This window comes from Dendropsophus ebraccatus, chromosome 2, assembly GCF_027789765.1.
Source record: "Dendropsophus ebraccatus isolate aDenEbr1 chromosome 2, aDenEbr1.pat, whole genome shotgun sequence".
NCBI lineage: Eukaryota > Metazoa > Chordata > Amphibia > Anura > Hylidae > Dendropsophus > Dendropsophus ebraccatus.
Genome location: NC_091455.1, coordinates 73792737 through 73812760, shown reverse-complemented (window position 1 = coordinate 73812760; position 20024 = coordinate 73792737). Strand labels below are relative to the sequence as shown.

General features: G+C 42.2%; 1 protein-coding gene across 1 annotated transcript; it reads right to left on the bottom strand.

The window, feature by feature from the left end:
• Positions 1–3414: 3414 nt before the first annotated feature.
• NAPG (NSF attachment protein gamma) lies at positions 3415–18438 on the bottom strand. Its single transcript, XM_069957782.1, has 12 exons — positions 18205–18438; positions 14733–14800; positions 13484–13568; positions 10886–10903; positions 9314–9344; positions 9087–9196; positions 8930–8996; positions 8293–8363; positions 7364–7442; positions 6194–6273; positions 4829–4958; positions 3415–3934 (listed from the first exon to the last, which is right to left on the bottom strand). Exons 1-12 carry the CDS (start codon positions 18258–18260, stop codon positions 3785–3787), a joined length of 945 nt encoding a protein of 314 aa, XP_069813883.1. The 5' UTR covers positions 18261–18438; the 3' UTR covers positions 3415–3784.
• Between the last annotated feature and the right edge of the window lie 1586 nt (positions 18439–20024).

Sequence of the window (20024 nt, the reverse complement as noted above, 5' to 3'; positions counted from 1 at the left end):
GAAGACGCGATCGGGACGCTGGATTAGGTGAGTATGGGTCAATACCTGCTCTGGACACCTCAGCTACCTAGCTGAGGTGTCCACAGCAGGTATTTAACACTTTTTGGGGACTTATATCGCAGTGATCGGCCGGCCGATCACGGCGATCGGGACGTGGCACCGTGGCCACCATTACTTTTAACAGTAATGGCGGTCGGTGCCATTCTCGGACAACACCGACCGCCAATGCTTTCCGGGCCATCGGGTCACCGATGACCCGGAAAGCTGCAGATCGCTGGCATTGGCTGATCGACAAGCAGGGATGGCCTGCTATACATTATAGCAGGCCATCTACCCCGATCGCTGCGTGTGTACACCCAGCGATCGGGGTAACCGTGGGCGTAAATGTACGCCTGTTTGCGTTAAGGCACGGGTTTTGGGGGCGTACACTTACGCCCGCGGTCGTTAAGGGGTTAAAATTACATGACACTGAAAACTGTACACCCCCGACTCACAAAGAGCCAGCCTTCAGCATCCAGGCGAGGAAAAACCCCATGTGGAGGAAACCTCGAGGGAGCCATAGCTGGAGAGTTGCCCCTCCCCTGCGCTTAGAGGGTAATATAAATATAACATAGTTATATTTTGTATTTTACCTGATTTATAGACAACAAACATAAACTATAAGTATACTAAACCAGATGCGAGAGAGATCTGGCTGCCATATCTATTACATTATTAATGGCTGGATGGAAGTACCTTTTCTTTCTTACAATTTCAGGTACACCGCTCAAGAAGGTGGACTCTCCATTGAAGGTGTAGTCTATAGTAGACGACCCCTGCTAGAACCTCGAAGAGTGTGGGAGAGTAAAGTAGTCAAGCTCAAGGTTTTTCGGCGCATCCAAGATGGAACTGATCCAGGCAGCGAGTCTTTCTCTTATGCAACTTTATGACATAAGCGATTGTCCTCACAGTCCAGTTGCTATGGTTACTACAGGTGCACACAGTGAGCTGACATATTAACCCTTTAATGACTGGAAATGCACTTTACTACATTAGTCATTTAACACAAATGTGACCAAGCAGCTTATGGTTAGGGCATTAAGAACACTAAATGACAAGTGGACTGCCGAGCCAACAAAGCTTTTCGCTTTTGTCTTCGAGAAGACAGGTAGATACTTCTGAAAATTGATCGCACTGGCGTACGCAGAATAATACATTTGTTACAACTAGCCAGACTTGAAAAGCTATTTTCTTTATGTCACATTACACCACCTTTACATTTCTTTTCGCCACTTTTCCAAAATATCAAGGAAGGTGCAAGAAATGACTAAGACTCATGCCATGCATGTCACACATTTTGGCTTCTGGAACAGTACAGAAAAGAAGAGCCTATAGGGGCTGGAGGTTAAAAATGCTATTTTATGCCACGAACACACAGAGAAGGCACTTATGATATGAAATTAAACTGTAGACAGTAACCACATCTGTGAATATACTTCAAGTGACTGACTGGGTGTTAGGTCCCTGTACTCACACGGTATGCCAGTTATCCCAATGGTGCCGTGTGTAAATGTTTGAACAAAGAGGATTTATGCTTTTCTACATTATGAAGTGCTGGGAACCAACATTTACAGGGCCGGCAGGAGCCTTTATAAACAGTAATAGAAGGATGAAATCTAAAAAAAAAAAGTGGTTTCTTATAGAATATATTATTTCAGTTTACTCCAAAATGTTGGTTTTACGTTAATGGTTAAACTCAACCTACATACAAACATTAGTCAGTCGGTGGTGCCGGTCTTAGATTTTGTTGTGCAAAAGGCCTTCATTCATAAGTAGAACTGTATATTTGTGTGCATTTTAATGTGAACAAGGAAAGTCTGAAAAGATGTATTTATTCTTGCATTCCACATATCCTACCAAGTAACCTAGCACATTTAGAAAGGAAACCTTACACTTATTTACAGATATATACCAATTTCTAAATAGGAGGTTGGCAACTGCATCCAGTAGACTATGAACACATATTAACCCCCTCTTCCTGGACCTTTTACAGTACTTTGAGTAGTGGTGTACAGATATGCATGTATACTGTATGCATTCCTGGTCTAGGAGCAGGATAGGTCTGCACTGTCCCTATGCATACTGACCAATGGAGGCATCAGTGATATCTTTAGAAAGTACAAAATTGTTACATTTTGGAAAAATGTATTACAAAATCAGAATCCATTTTCATTTGCCTTTATTATTATTGTTTTTCCAAGACAGTATCTCAGTAGAAATTATAAGCTTATGCTTTTACTAGGGATCTTCACAGGGTAAGTTATATATAAAAAATTACACTGATAGAAATTGAGGTGTATTTCACTTGTGAACAGATGTGCATGAGGGAATATCCAACACTAGATAAACTAACATTTTGCAATATTGGATGTCTTTTGCCATTTGTTAGAGCTGTATAGCTTCATGCTTGCATGTTGCTGAAGTTGAGAAATAGCTCCCCCTACTGTCTGATCTTAGTAATGTCCAATAAAAGGGGTTTACAGGGAGACTGTAAAAATATTTACCAGCTGTATTCTGCATAAAAAACCTACATAATTTCACCACCACTCTGGTCTGCTGCAATGAAATTCCTGTCTGCATGTTACTGAAAGTGTCGAGAAAGATTAGTAAAACCTACAAGAAATCAACAGTTTTGCATAACCAGTTTGCTAAAACTTGCCACTTTTGTATTCCCTAAACCTGGCATGTAAACCTTGTAAAATACTCTAATACTAGGAAGAGGCCACCATATACCGCTTTTTATAAGTCTAATCGAGAGCACTATTAGTTGTATAAAAGTACAGTCTCTGTGCATGTCGTGTGTTTCATTCTCTTTGGTTTAGTTGCATCAGCTGCATGCTATTTTCTATGTAACCTTCATGCAGTTTTTGGTAAAGTGTTTGTTCAGATTTTTTGTACTGAACTGAAGATTTTAGTGCTGTCATTGCTGTTATTTTCACAGTACAGTATTATGGATGACATTTGGGGAAGAAGAGGATACTGATGCACTGGTGCTATGTGAGCAGAGATAAAGGAAACACTAGCAGCACAGCAAGGAATGGGATACACTAAACACTGAACTGCTGCTGAGAGTCTAAAAAGGAGAGGGAAGGAAGAGATAGCACTTTGGTCATACAGCAGTATTTATGCGACTGCTGCCCTCAGTTATTTATGGGTGGTAAGAGATAAGAGGGAAGCCTTAATTTACCTTTCAGTAACAGTGTGGGTGATCTGATTTTTGATATTGGGTTTTGTTATTTCTGTGTACACACCAGCACTAGAGTCTCTAGCAGGAATGACTATCCTATCACACAGATGGAAGACCTACAAATGTTGGTGCTGAAGTATAGAATTGCATGCCTGTGTGTATGAAATATATTTAGGATCACATAAAGCTTGATTTATAAATATTTAATAGCCATGTCACAATTACTTCCAGTAATTTACAGGAAAACATATTTGTACAAACATAAGAATTAAACTGAAACAATGACAAAATAAAGTTACATGCTACAATAATATTACCTAGATACAACGGATAACTGTGCAACATAGGGAAATATATTGATCCATATCCATTGTTTTAAATATTTTCCGCAGTAAAGCTCTTGTACAGATAGAATGTGGCAGAAGTAGAAATAGTTTTTTTTCTCACAATAATGTCATGATACAAACAAATAATTAAATATCTTATATTATATTTGCTGTGGTATAGGTTGTAGATATAAGGGATGAATCTGATGCAGCCATGACAAGACAGACAATCTTAACAGAGGCCTCCGGCATATTCATCATCTTCTTCTTCAACTTTAGAGCTGCCTTGTGCTGGTTGTGATACGCCATTCTGTGAGGTTGCTGGAGATTTCTTTTTGGTGCCACCTCCAGGAACACTTAAGCTTAGTGCCAGCTTTGCGTACTATTAAAATACAAAACAAATGTTAAAATGTGACTAAAACATCATTGTGCACATCATGCAAAAGGAGAGTGCAAATCTAAATTCTTTTACATTACTGCCTCTTTTTTTGGAGGGAGGGAGGAGAAGGCAAGAGGAGATGTATGAGTTAGCCATTTGGTTGCTTGGTATTTTAAATGGCCACCGTCATTAATGTGCATGCTCTGTAAAGTGTCACTTCCTTCCAAGGTTTAAACAGTTTGCTACTGATGAGGGAAAGAGTTCTTTCCGAAATGCGTATAGCACTTTAAGACAGAAGCTGCTACTACTACACCTATCATCAACGACATCCCAGCAACTACAATCCATCACCTCTGCATACAGACCTCTTCTTCCTGACTCTGCTACTGATCATGCATGCTGTGGCCACAGCACACTACTCTGCTAACAAACCTGTAAGCGGAGATTACAACTACACTATTGCTGCATTGTGTCCACACCTGGGAGAGACACATTGTAGCTGCTAGTATCTGACTACAGTGAACAAGTCATGTATTACAAGCGGTTTGCTACTCTGCCTATGTATGAATACACACCAGACTGGTAAGCCATCATCAACTACCTGTTGCGTGAGCATCTTCTTAGCTGCATATGGATCTGTTATAGACTTTTATTATCCTTATGGACTTTTACTGTGGACTTAAGGATGACCTTATTGACGTTTTACTTTTACTAATTATACACACACTATTATGTTCTACATTTGCTAGTTTTATATATAATTTATCATTAAATTCACCATTTTGGTCACCATCACCATCAAATCTGCTGCAGATCCTGTACGTGTGAACGCACCCTTACAGTACATCTTTACTACAGTCACAGGGTTCTGTCACAATGTTGGCTCTATGGACTTACATCATTATCCATGTATTTAAAAAGTGGCGAGTTGCAAACGTCATACACCTGGTCCTGGTCTTGCTGATCATATCCTTCTAGTAGCTGCTCCAGTGCAGTACAGTCCTCACTACCACTGAAACCTGGAATACTGTACATAAAAAAATAATAGTAATAATAATAATTATAATAATAATCACAACATATTTTATATGTCATATATCATATGACAATGTATCTTGACAATCATATGACAATGAGATCTTCAGTTCTGAGTTTTATAACCAGAATTAAACAGGAGAATCCATTGCGACTAATAAGCGGCTATGTAAAAGTGTCCATAAAACTATCTTACTAACTAAATAGGCAGCATAACATGTAAAAAAAATATATATACATAAAGTGGTCATAAAAAGGATTGTAGAGTCTGAGGCACTCTGGAAAAGTCATTTAAAGGTTACAGAATAGTTTACACCTTTCATAACTTTTCTCTTAGAAAACATCGAAACAAAAGAGTTTGTCAGAATTGGTGATGCAATGCACTGGGTCAGTAAACTGTTTTACTGTAGACGGGGGTCACACAATTGAGTTATTATTGATTTCTATACAAAACAAAAACACAGTAATTCAATGAAAAAGCTCTTTGTGCGAGAACGCTGTGCTTGACAGCATGTCAGGAAGGGAAGCATGAACCACTTAACTATTAGCAACATGCTTACTTAGCAAAACTGCTTTATTGACTGGTCCTACTTCCAAGCTACATTTTCCTCCAAAACACACACATACAGTGTAGATATACTGGATAACAATTAATGGAAACAATGTCATGATAATTACCAATCACATCTGCCTCCAAAACCTAGTGCAATGGCCTATAGCTTTCATTTCTGCAAAACAGCTTTGGTAAAAATAGAACTACTCTGACCGGATGCTATAGTGCAATGATGGCGAAGCTTTCGCATTCCAGCTGTTGCAAATCTTTAATTCCTATCATACCTGGGCAGCCAAAGCCATATCTTTGGTTGTCCAGGCATGATGGGAATTGTAGATTTGCAACAGCTGTATTGCTGATAATGCTATAGGGCCGGTTATGCTTACTTGAAGAGCTTTAGACAGTCTTCTGTATGAGTCCAAGGGGGTAATGCCTGTGACCGTGAACACTTACAGCGGTTACAGTGAGGCTCATAGGCCAGGCAATGCTCCCTGGGAGAAGGATATGTCTTATACAGGACTGACAAGTGTGACTAGTCCGAACAGTGAGAGCAACGCTCTGAACATTTGGCTTTGCTCAATAGGATTCCTGCTTTCTGCTTTAATGAAAGGAAATAATACCCAGTACACAGGACAAATAAAACTGGGTTGAGTAACATCTGACAATCGCCTTACCTGTAACTTTCTCTGACACACTTCTCAGCAGCAACATAGTCATTTCTATGAAGATGGACTAAGACTTGGGCAATTGTTTTCTACAAAAAATAAGAAATGTGGTTAATATTAATAAATAATATTTCACACTGACAAACAAGGAAACTCTCTTTAAAAGGGACCAATTCATCCCTAAACTCAACAAAAGAATGATATAGCCAGGTCCTCCAGAAAGACAGGGTAATCCCTAAACTCCCTTGACAATTAGGTCAATGTTAGGAGTCGATAAAGCTCCTAACACAGTGCCCAGGCATATTTGTGTTACACGAGTCCCAGCCCAGAAAGCCCGAAAACTTTTATTATTACTATTATTTATTACTTTTATTCATTCCCATTAGTCCTCAGGGGCAGTCCTGGGGTCTCAATTAATCATCAGGGGCAGTCCCGGAATCCCAACTAGTCATCAGGGGCAGTCCCGGAATCCCAACTACTCATCAGAACAGTCCCGGAATCCCAACTAGTCATCAGGGGCAGTCCCGGAATCCCAACTAGTCATCAGGGGCAGTCCTGGGGTCCCAACTAGTCATCAGGGGATGTCCCGGAATCCCAACTAGTCATCAGGGGCAGTCCCGGAATCCCAACTAGTCATCAGGGGCAGTCCTGGGGTCCCAACTAGTCATCAGGGGATGTCCCGGAATCCCAACTAGTCATCAGGGGCAGTCCTGGGGTCCCAACTAGTCATCAGGGGCAGTCCCGGAATCCCAACTAGTCATCAGGGGCAGTCCTGTGGTCCCAACTAGTCATCAGGGGCAGTCCTGTGGTCCCAACTAGTCATCAGGGGCAGTCCCGGAATCCCAATTAATCATCAGGGGCAATGCCGGGGTCCCAACTAGTCATCAGGGGCAGACCTGGGGTCCCAACTAGCCACGGGGCTGTATTTAGCTGTAATCACGCCTCTATGGGCATGATTTACAGCTCAGTTTGTCACAGAGGGGTGGGCCTGAGCATTCAATACATTTATATTCATTCACTGCGCATGTCCGAATCATGTGTACTAATAGCAATAGCAATGTTTAGTTCATCTGCACAGATTAAGCACCTATTACATGGAGCCATCTAGTGTAGGACAGTAGGACAAACCACCAAGATTGTAACAGAGAAAAGCACAGACTAGATTATACAACTCCATACCTTATAACATGTAGGATAATTTTCTATTTCTTTGTACATATTCTTTTCTTTTTGAATGGATACTACAGCCTCATCTAGCCTGAAAGAAAACATAAAAGTGCTATAAGTACTCATATAATACTGAAGTAATCCATCTTTGCACAATGGACACAAGGTAGCTGATGGAATTACAACCCATTGCATTTGTATTGTACGTGTGTCAAAGGCAGAATCACAACTAACTGGGCTTTCTATTGTGTGAAGCAAATCATTACAATAGCGAGGCTCTATCAGTGAGTGTGTCTGGACTGGTGAGGACAATGCTCAGGCTATTCTGGATTATGCTTTAGTTATAATGTGATAGTTCTATCTGGCAGTGTAAATTGGGATGTGACTGTCATTTTATGCAATATCATAAAAGGGATTTTATCATCATATATGCTGGCAGCAAACTGCTTCTTTATAGCAACTGGTGGGGTCAGAATCTTCATTTATTCCAATACAAATCAAGGCTAAGTCACTGTATATAATCACTTAAAGTGTACCTGTCTTTTCACCAAATTTCTGACAGGTTATAGCCACATGTGAGAAGCGTGTATTGGTTGGGGTCCAGGAATTATAATGGAGCCTATGGAACTTCTGGCAATCGTGTCTACTGGAAGTCCCATAGGCTGCCATTATAATTCCATCTATTGCTACTTTGACAGTGAGAGCACAGGTGAAGGTGCAGAGCACGCTCTGCTAAGCATCTCCTCCCCTTCTTACTAGTGATAGATGGGGGTCTCAGCTCACAGATCCCCACGGATACAAAATTTTGACATGGGGCTATAACATGTCAGAAGTTTGCTGAAATCACAGGTACACTTTAAATGGGCTCTGTTAACCCAACCAGAGATTTAGGAAATAAGGGTAATTATACACAGTAGTAGATTAATGAGAGGTGACTGTACCGGCGAGCTCTCACTAGAAGTCTTGAAGCCTTTCCTAGAAGTTCCACTGCTTGACGTAAACGTTCTTCATTCTATGAAGTAGGATAAAAGATTTTAAGGGCTACAGACACCTTTGACGACAAGCATTTCTTAACTCTTGCTTTGTTTAAGGTTTTTATTACCTTTATTATGGTGCAAAAACATTTTCTCCATAGAACCTTATTAAAAATGTTGCTACCTGTGCTCTCAGATCCCTTTCTCTAGCTTTCGTTAAAGGGGTAGTTTACCAAAAACATTTTTCTTTTAAGTCATATGGTGCCAGAAAGTGACAGAGATTTGTAACTTACTTCTATTAAAAAAATCTTGCAGTACTTTTGAGCTGCTGCATGTCCTACAGGAAGTGGTGTATTCTTTCCTGTCTTACACAGTGCTCTCTGCTGCTACCTCTGTCCGTGACAGGAACTTTCCAGAATAGCAAATCCCCATAGAAAACATCTCCTGCTTTTTAGAATGGAAAGAATACCGCACTTCCTAGTACTGAAAGACTGGAGATTTTTTTTTTAAAAAGTGAATTAGAAATCTCTGGCACCATTTTTTTTTTTATTTTGCTGAACTACCCCTTTAATCTCTAGATCCCCATGTAGAAATCCAAGCATACCTCAAAGACATTTGCAGACTGCTGATATAAATGGACAGCTTTTTCCAAGTTTACATTTTCTATGAGCCTGAAACAAAATATTACAATCAGTCAATTGGCTTTAGGAAAGGAAACAGAAATATTGCTAAACAGACAGGCTTATGCCCTACTGACTCACTTGCCAGCCCGTTCTAATGCCATAGCAGCAGTATCAGGGGTTCCATTCTCCAGAAACATCATGCTGGCTTTCTCTATCAAGAAGACGGCTTCCGGAAGTTTCTGCATCTCCTAAATTGTGAAGAAACACCATAGTCAAGGGTACTGCTTTTGTATCACTAGGGATACACTGGATAGAGATACAAATAGAATATGGCGGACTGCAATGTACAGCTGACCATATCTCACCTTTAGCATCATTCCTGCTTGTTCATACGCTCTGTCAACAAAAATAAGAGACATTTAATAACACAGACAGCGAGTAGCATCACACGTACTATAAAGAAACCAGTAAAGCAATGGCAATATGTACTACCATCACCCTCTAAAGCTGCTGTATCAATATATAAAAGATAAAAAATTATGAAAGAGCTGCAGGATCAGACAAAACAACATTGAACTGTCAGACTCTCTTCCTTGCCCATGGTGTGCCTATGTTTTCTCTCCCAATGCACGGTCAATACTCCTCACCTGTGTACTCAGCAGGAGCATGGGGGTCTAACGTTGTCAAACAAGGAACGAGGACATGGCCTTTAACAATGACAAGTGCTTGTGTTCTGCAGGGTATGGGGTAGTGATGCCCTAGCCACAGTATGTAATTAATCCACAGAAAACATTTTGCAGGGGGGTTAGCAGCCAAACCATTACAATGCGACATGGAGTATCAGCCATGGGTGTGATGTGCAGCAGCTCCTTTCTCTCCATGTCGCATACCATTACAATCTCTTAGCTGTGCCCTATCCTGAGCATACATGGATGGGTCATAACTACCCCCGAACTACCCCTTAAATTCAGATATCAATTAGAATGATGGAAAAAAGTGGCATAAATAAAGTCATAAAAATTTTATGTAAGAAGCTTTTTGTATTTACTCATTGAAAAATGTATGTAAATATTATTGTATTATATTTACAATGTTTATTTCAGCAATAGTTAATGCACGGAAAGATGTAAAAATGGACAAATGTAAGGTTCTGAATGGCTTTCAGGGGCTAAAAGGGAACCAGTCAGCACATTTGTGCCGATTGGGCTCCCAGAATGCCTGCATGCACCTGGCAGACAGCAACCACCAACCCAGTGGTGTTGGGAGATCCAGGCTCTGTGGGCTTCATGGGCAGTAAAATGCATTTTAATACCGCACACGAGGCAGGGGGAGATACAGGAACTAGTCACCTAGGCTGTGACTAGTCAGAGCTCTCTGTCCTGTCAGTGCGCTCTGCAGGGTGATTGACAGGCAAGGAGGCCCGTTAGCAGCCACTAATCACCCCGCAGAGCCAAGCCGCACAGTCCCTGCTTCCCCATTATAGACAACAGAAGGTCTGTGCTGCAATATAAATCACTATTCATGACAACATTCCCCAAGCCCTGTCCTGCATTTATGCATGAAAGAGGATGGACGCTTTACGTCCACCATGCTGTGAATGATTCCCAGGTATATCCTCCACATCACGAAATGAACTGGACATTACAGACAACAATAAAGGTGACCCAGTGGAAAGTGATAGATAAAGGTCCTTTAAGGGCTATTTTATAGCGGACAATCCCTTTAACGCTGAAACTGCTAATCATCCTGTATTGACCAACAAAACTGCTGCCAGACAGACATTGTATCTTCAGAGGCCGCAGCAATGGAAATGACATGGCACCTTTCAGATGAATTAAACATGGACTACTTGTTATCTCTATGAATGGGCCTTTCTATATTCCCTTCTGGAAGGCCTCCTTTGTTGAACGGTTAGATACATTGATGATGATACTTACTTAGCAGCATGGAAGAGACTGGCAGGAGGATTTAGCTAAGGCTTCAAAACATAAAATTGCTGAAACAAATGAAGATCAGGTGTGTGACAAAGTGATTACAGAGGACGGTATACACTGATGTCTGTATAAGCAGCCCATCCTTACCGCTATATACAGCTACATAGTGAGGACGGTATACACTGATGTCTGTATAAGCAGCCCATCCTTACAGCTATATACAGCTACATAGTGAGGACTGTATACACTGATGTCTGTATAAGCAGCCCTTCCTTACCGCTATATACAGCTACATAGTGAGGACTGTATACACTGATGTCTGTATAAGCAGTCTGCCTTTACAGCTATATACAGCTACATGGTGAGGACTGTATACACTGATGTCTGTATAAGCAGCCCATCCTTACAGCTATATACAGCTACATGGTGAGGACGGTATATGCTGATGTCTGTATAAGCAGCCCGTCCTTACAGCTATATACAGCTACATGGTGAGGACTGTATACACTGATGTCTGTATAAGCAGCCCATCCTTACCGCTATATACAGCTACATGGTGAGGACTGTATACACTGATGTCTGTATAAGCAGTCTGCCCTTACAGCTATATACAGCTACATGGTTAGGACGGTATACACTGATGTCTGTATAAGCAGCCCGTCCTTACAGCTATATACAGCTACATAGTGAGGACTGTATACACTGATGTCTGTATAAGCAGTCTGCCCTTACAGCTATATACAGCTACATGGTGAGGACGGTATACACTGATGTCTGTATAAGCAGCCCATCCTTACAGCTATATACAGCTACATGGTGAGGACTGTATACACTGATGTCTGTATAAGCAGCCCGTACTTAGAGCTATATACAGCTACATGGTGAGGACTGTATACACTGATGTCTGTATAAGCAGTGTGCCCTTACAGCTATATACAGCTACATGGTTAGGACGGTATACACTGATGTCTGTATAAGCAGCCCTTCCTTACAGCTATATACAGCTACATGGTGAGGACGGTATATGCTGATGTCTGTATAAGCAGCCCATCCTTACAGCTATAGGCTATGGTCACACGCTGTAAGACAACGCACATGTCACGGAATGGTCGTATCTGAGAAGATCCTACTGGCCGCTAGGGATCCCGGCTGGAGTGTATACTATGTGTATACACTCTGGCTGGGATTCCATAGAGGGCAGTACTATGTAAGGTCTGTAGAAATCACTACGGAACTTACGTAGAGGGAACATAGCCATATACAGCTACATGGTTAGGACGGTATACACTGATGTCTGTATAAGTAGCCCTTCCTTACAGCTATATACAGCTACATGGTGAGGACTGTACACACTGATGTCTGTATAAGCAGCCCTTCCTTACCGCTATATACAGCTACATGGTGAGGACGGTATATGCTGATGTCTGTATAAGCAGCCCATCCTTACCGCTATATACAGCTACATGGTGAGGACGGTATATGCTGATGTCTGTATAAGCAGCCCATCCTTACCGCTATATACAGCTACATGGTGAGGACGGTATATGCTGATGTCTGTATAAGCAGCCCTTCCTTACAGCTATATACAGCTACATAGTAAGGACTGTATACACTGATGTCTGTATAAGCAGCCCTTCCTTACAGCTATATACAGCTACATGGTGAGGACTGTATACACTGATGTCTGTATAAGCAGCCCTTCCTTACCGCTATATACAGCTACATGTGAGGACGGTATATGCTGATGTCTGTATAAGCAGCCCATCCTTACCGCTTTATACAGCTACATGGTGATGACGGTATATGCTGATGTCTGTATAAGCAGCCCTTCCTTACAGCTATATACAGCTACATAGTGAGGACTGTATACACTGATGTCTGTATAAGCAGCCCTTCCTTACAGCTATATACAGCTACATGGTGAGGACTGTATACACTGATGTCTGTATAAGCAGCCCGTCCTTACAGCTATATACAGCTACATGGTGAGGACTGTATACACTGATGTCTGTATAAGCAGCCCATCCTTACCGGTATATACAGCTACATGGTGAGGACTGTATACACTGATGTCTGTATAAGCAGTCTGCCCTTACCGCTATATACAGCTACATGGTGAGGATGGTATACACTGATGTCTGTATAAGCAGCCCTTCCTTACCGCTATATACAGCTACATGGTGAGGACGGTATACACTGATGTCTGTATAAGCAGCCCATCCTTACAGCTATATACAGCTACATAGTGAGGACTGTATACACTGATGTCTGCATACGCAGCCCATCCTTACAGCTATATACAGCTACATGGTGAGGACTGTATACACTGATGTCTGCATACGCAGCCCACGCTTACAGCTATATACAGCTATCGCTCATGCTGTAAATCATAGTAAATCAGGCCACTGCCAACACATAAGGCAGACAGGGCATAGACTGACAATAAAGCCACAACTTCTTGCACATGCTATCTGAGTTGTGCATAAATGTGTGACTTTTTGCCAAACAAGGCCTAGCACCGCTTTAGTAAATTTCCCCAAATTGCATATAGTTTACAAGAGCATGCAAGAAAGACCAAACTAAGATTCCAGGAAAGGATACGCCTTGTTGTTCTCATAAGATTCAGCTTCCTTTAAAAAAGCATCTTTAGCCTGGTCATATTGTTTAGCATTCTTAAAAGCAACAGCTGTAATAGGAAGAAAAGAAGGGAAAATCACATATCATTTATATATTCTACAAAACTAATGTAAACACAAACTATGAAATTAAATGACTATATAACTAATGTCCTGGCTTCTGTCTATAACAGAGCTATGACACATATACCAGATCAGTCGGGGTTCTGGTGTTGCTTGACATCTGTTTTGTAACAGGCACTTGGAGATGGTAGCGGTCACGCTCTTGGTCACCTACAAAGATTGGGTAGGGAGCTGAGCAGTGTCCATTACCTATTACCAGCGGTCGTTTTTCTACCTGCAGATTTATAATAGATGTAAATAATAATCTGGCTACAAGTATATGGAGATGGCTTTACTCAATCTCTATAACAAGAGAAATGGCCGTGTTTTGTCAGGGGTCAATGGAAAAGTGCAGTTACAGTGTTTTTTGTGACACATTTATTTATCATTTCATCATAGATATCCCACAAGCTCGTTCTCATGATTGACTCCCTTTAACTTAAACTTTTTAATACACCATTCCAGTGTCACGTGAACCAGCACAATCAGTCAGTACCTCCTGTAGAGACGTAACTGGCATCTACATGTCACTGCAGTGGTCAGTGATTGGCCAAGCCTGCCCATGTGACACTGGACAGTAGATCAATGGTGAAGAATTCTAAGAGAAAATTCTGAGATAGGCATGTCCTATAGTTTTAAATATTATTCCTCATCTATGGAATATCCCTTTAGGCATTTTAGGTAGAGTATAAAGTGCAGTTTAGTAACCCTTTCTCCCTCCCTTGATCTATACATAATAGCGCCAAAATAAGCATCAGTTAAATAATTACCTGCTACACTGCATGCAGCCTGTGTGCTATACAGCCTAGACTCCAGACTGACCGCTCTTACCTATACTGATACATGTCAGAACACAAGATCTGTACAACTGGAAACAACGTTTCTATTCACTGACAGCAATTACAGATCATGGAAAGGTAATGAAACAAGAAGTAGAAGAGAATGTTGCACTATAATAAGTGCAATGTGATAGTAAAACAAGATGAATTCAAAAGTGTCCATTTCATTTAACTATTTCATTGTAGTTCTGGTCAGAGACTTAGAGACCATTGCTGCCCATAGTCATTGCTGTCCAAGTTGACAGAAAATGCTGCTGTCACGTCTTCACGTACCTGCCTTTGAATATTCGGAAGCTGCGCTGTCATAGTCCGGTTTCCACTTTAAAAAGCCAGTTTTCAAACTACAAAGCAATACAAAAACCATTACTATAACAGAGGTAAAATAAAGAGAAGTTTAAGGTTACCTGTCACATTGCAGTCCATGAGTTCCATGAACAAGTCCTATTCTAAATAATAGGGCTTGTACACGGAACTCACTAGGTGTAGGACATATCCATGGTAACCCGATATTCCAGCGTCAGCTGCAACTGCACCCAGACCTGGAAGAGGCGCATTGGTACCCTTTAAGTTGGCATCAATAAGTCTTTGGCTAGATTCACAATGCATTTTGGTCGTCAATTTAACGAATTCAAAAACAAATGATTAAAAACCGTTGCGTTTTTTTCTACATTTTTATAGCCAGATTTTTCAGTAGGCTAAAGTTAAACATTTAAAAACAAATCTGTTAAACGGACGGCAAAAACACAGTTTGAACCTAGCCTTATAATGTTTGTTTCCACGGTTTCCTTAACTGCAAGATTCCTTGGAATTTTACAAGTGATAAAGACAACTATGATGCTGTCAGCGCGGTCACCTGACAGGACTTGCAGCCATAATAATGAGGATTTTACTGTGGATTTGCCCCTGCTACATTAAAGGGTTAGCCAACCCCTTACCAAACTGATGGTGTATCCTCACGACAGGCTATCAATATTAGATCATTGAGGGTCAGAATCTTTGCCCCCCTATAGATCAGCCGAGTGACAGGGCACTGTGACCTCATCTCCCCATACAATACACACCTGGTATCACTGCTCATCCCTTTCACCTGAATAAGAAGAGATTCCACTTTAGGGTCTGTTCACACGTACAGACTTGCTGCGTATTTATCGCTGTGAGTTTCTCGCACATCAATCCACAGCAATACTGGTTGCTATCAAGTCAATGTATGTGTATTCTCACTGCGTGTTTGGTGCCATTTTTACATGTGAGTTTTGATTTTCACATGATTTTCCCAGGCAAGTTTAACACCACAAAAAACGCAGCTACTTTCATGCGAGTTTGATGCGAGTTCTGTGCGAGTTTTACGCAGCGAGTCTGTACGTGTGAACAGACCCTTAAACAGCTGAACAGTCGGGGTGCTGGGAGTGGGACTCATCTAATACACCTGATCCTTTTAGAGGGCTGGATAATCCCTTTGAATGAATTTACTTAAGGGTAGCTTCACATGTACCGACTCACAGTGTTAGGCCCCGTTCCCACTGAGTAAAGGTAGCGGAATTCCGCGACGGAATTGTCCGCCGCGGAATGCCGTTAGCCTCCCGCTCATAATGGGAGTCTATGGGAGGCACACGCTCCTGCTCTGTACGTGCTGAAGAATGAACATATTCAGTCTTCAGCGCGTACAGAGCAGGAGCGCGCGCCTCCCATAGACTCCCATTATGAGCGGGAGGCTAACGGCATTCCGCGGCGGACAATTCCGTTGCGGAATTCCGCTATCTTTGCTCAGTGGGAACGGGGCCTTAATAACGCTGCGAGTCGGCTAGGTCCTGGCAGTTTCACTACATACACGCAGTGGTCTGAATGACCGCTGCGCGTATGTAATTCTGCCGGCCGCTTAGCCCCTTCTGTTGCCGCCCGGCTCCCGCTCTGTATACATTACCTGTCCTCACTGCACGGGGTCCCGGCGTCAATCAGTGGCTGCGGCAGAGCGGGAGCCGGGCGGCAACAGAAGGGGTTAAGCGGCCGGCAGAATTACATACACTAAGGGTCGTTCAGACCGCTGTGTGTATGTAGTGAAAGTGATATGCCAGGACCTAGCCGACTCGGAGCGTTATTAACGCCGCGAGTCAGTAAGTGTGAAGCTACCCTTATGCTGCGTTTACATGGAACGATAATCGTGCGAATTCGCACGATAACGGCTGAATTCGAACGATAATTGTACGTTTTCAACGCAGCGAACGATCAACGATTGATCTTTCAACAGGTTCTCAAATCGTCGTTGATCGTTCGCAAAAAATTCGCAGAACATTCCATGTAAACAGTCGTTCGCCGATTTAACCAATGTGTGAAATAGGCTTTAAGCGATCGCAAAACGAATTTCCGTACGATATATCGTACCATCTAAACGCTGATCGTTATGAAAAAAAACCGTTACTCCGACATCGTTAATCGTACGATCGGGCGAATTATCGTTCCGTGTAAACGTAGCATTAGGGTCCATTTACACAGAAAGATTATCTGACAGATTATCTGACAAAGATTTGAAGCCAAAGCCAGAAACAGACTATAAACAGACATCAGGTCATATAGAAAAGCCTGACATTTCTCCTTTCAAATCAATTTCTGGCTTTGGCTTCAAATCTTTGGCAGATAATCTTTCTGTGTAAATGGACCCTAAGGGCCCTTTTACAAAGAAAGATTATCTGACAGATTATCTGCCAAAGATTTGAAGCCAAAACCAGGAATGGACTTGAAAAGAGGAGAAATCTCAGGCTTTCCTTTATTACCTGATCTCTGTTTATAGTCCATTCCTGGCTTTGGCTTCAAATCTTTGGCAGATAATCTATCAGATAATCTTTCTGTGTAAAAGGGCCCTTAGGCTGCATTCTCACATTCCGTGTTCCTTTTGGAACACGGACGTTGAATGCCTGTAACGGACTCTCCCCCTCCGCCCGGGCAGCATATGTAATTAGATGCTGGGAGCGGAGGAACTGTACAGATATGTGCCACGCCGCTCTGTCATTACAGCACAGTGCAAAATTGTACAGTTCCCCCGCTCCCAGCATCTAATTACATATGCTGCCCGGGCGGAGGGGGAGAGTTTGTTACAGGCATTCAACGTCCGTGGTCCAAGAGGAACACGGAACGTGGGAATACAGCCTTATGGTGAGTTTACACTGAGAGATTTATCTGATAGATTTTTGAAGCCAAAGCCAATAACAGACTATAAACAGGAAACAGGTTCATAAAGGAAAGACTGAGATTTCTCCTTTTTTCAAAACCTCAATAAGGGAGCTGATTCTGTATGTATTATATGTGACAGGGGCAGAAGCCTCCATACCCCTCAGTATGACTGTCCTCTAAAGCGGATCCAAGCTGCCAGTATAGAGGCAGGCTACCTGCAGCCAGGACACAGCCATGATGATGCCAGCTGCCAGTATAGAGGACACAGCCATGATGATGCCAGCTGCCAGTATAGAGGACACAGCCATGATGCCCCTCTCCCTGCCAGTATAGAGGACACAGCCATGATGCCCCTCTCCCTGCCAGTATAGAGGACACAGCCATGATGCCCCTCTCCCTGCCAGTATAGAGGACACAGCCATGATGCCCCTCTCCCTGCCATAGCCTGCTGTGATGGCAGCAGTGTGTCCCTATGGGAGTGCAGATGATGCAGCACTGGCCGTGCCCTCCGCACAGGAGACATTACCGCAGCTGTCAGGGCTCAGTACACACCCACCCGCAGAGCCGCAGCCCCTCTCACCATTTCTCTGCTTTAGCCAGATGGTCTAAAGCTTCATTGATCTTCTGAGCCGCCATGACAGCTCCAGCAATAATATCTTACGTCGCCAGGAGGCGGGGCTAGACCGGAGACGGAAGGTAGATGCCAGATAGTGCTAGGGCTGAAGGACCTGCGGTGATGTCATGGTCATGTGATCAGTCATATGAGAGGGAGGAGTTAGACTGTAGGGTGTGCTGCTGGTGGAGTCTCGTGTCTCTTCTTGCTGGTGTTTATGTAATAGAGACGTGTGCAGCGTGAGAAGTCTAGCAGGGCAGAGCTGTGTGTGTCTGTATATATATGTATGGTGCAGAGCTGTGTGTTTGTCTGTGTGTAGCGCAGAGCTGTGTATAGTACAGAGCTGTATATGTGTATATGTATGTATGTATATATATATATATATATATATATATATATATATATATATATGTATGGTGCAGAGCTGTGTATAGTACAGAGCTGTGTATGTGTATATATATATATATATATAGTTAGTGCAGAGCTGTGTGTTTGTATATAGTGCAGAGCTGTGTGTTTGTATATAGCGCAGAGCTGTGTGTTTGTATATAGCGCAGAGCTGTGTGTTTGTATATAGTGCAGAGCTGTGTGTTTGTATATAGTGCAGAGCTGTGTGTTTGTATATAGTGCAGAGCTGTGTGTTTGTCTGTGTGTAGTGCAGAGCTGTGTATAGTACAGAGCTGTATATATATATATGTATAGTGCAGAGCTGTGTGTGTGATTATATATATGTGTATGGTGCAGAGCTGTGTGTTTAAGGATGAGTTTAGACCATCGCTAGTGTGAGTGTTTAGACCCGTACCAACTAGGAGAAGACCACGCCAAGCGCACGCCAACCTCCTGCCAACCTCCTTCCGGCTCTGTCACATGATCAGTCGGGCTCATAATGTATTTACACCTATATGCGTAAATACGCTACAGGAATAAATGTCCATCTCTCAAAGTTAGAAATAGAACAAAACTTTATTTTTAATCCATCACTAGAACACAATTAAAAACATAACTTAGGAAGGGTGAGACGATACTGGGACATGGTAGATTGTAACTCAAAGTGCAGGTAAACCATTCACAATCCTAGTTAAGCATAAATGCATGAAATAAAGTGCTAGTGCCACAATTATACCAAGTAAAGATGCACAAAAAAATAAATGTTACCAGTGTGGACACAAAGTCCCAGTCCGCTAGTCCCCCACCTCACACTCCTATGTTGTTTCGCTGCCTGGGCCCTGGTTTATATAATAGTTAACACACTATTTTACCAGATAAACATTGAGGAAAGAAAATGCAGATAAGTAGCATAGAATTGTTTTTTTTTTTCATTCCCTGCTCTGAAAATAATTTTATTTAACCCCCATCCTGGCTATGACAACTGAGGACAATATCGGGGGTCTATATAAATACATGTGACATGTCTATATACTAATATTGAAAAGTTAGCAAGTGGTGTTAGCACCCATTCAGTCGGTTTCCCAGAGTAGACACAATAAGTGCAGCTAACTACCCATTGGTGTACCATCTATAGAAGCCGCGGGGAGCCCAGCTGTGAACGGCTTTTCTTGAAGGGGTTATCCAGTGCTACAAAAACATGGCCACTTTCCCCCTACTGTTGTCTCCAGATTGGGTGGGGTTTTGAAATTCAGTTCTATTGAAGTAAATGGAGCTTAATTGCAAACCGCACCTGAACTGGAGACAACAGTAGGGGGAAAAGTGGCCATGTTTTTGTAGTGCTGGATAACCCCTTTAATTCCTTACATGCATTTATAGCATTTCCTTGGAGCTGCCACTAA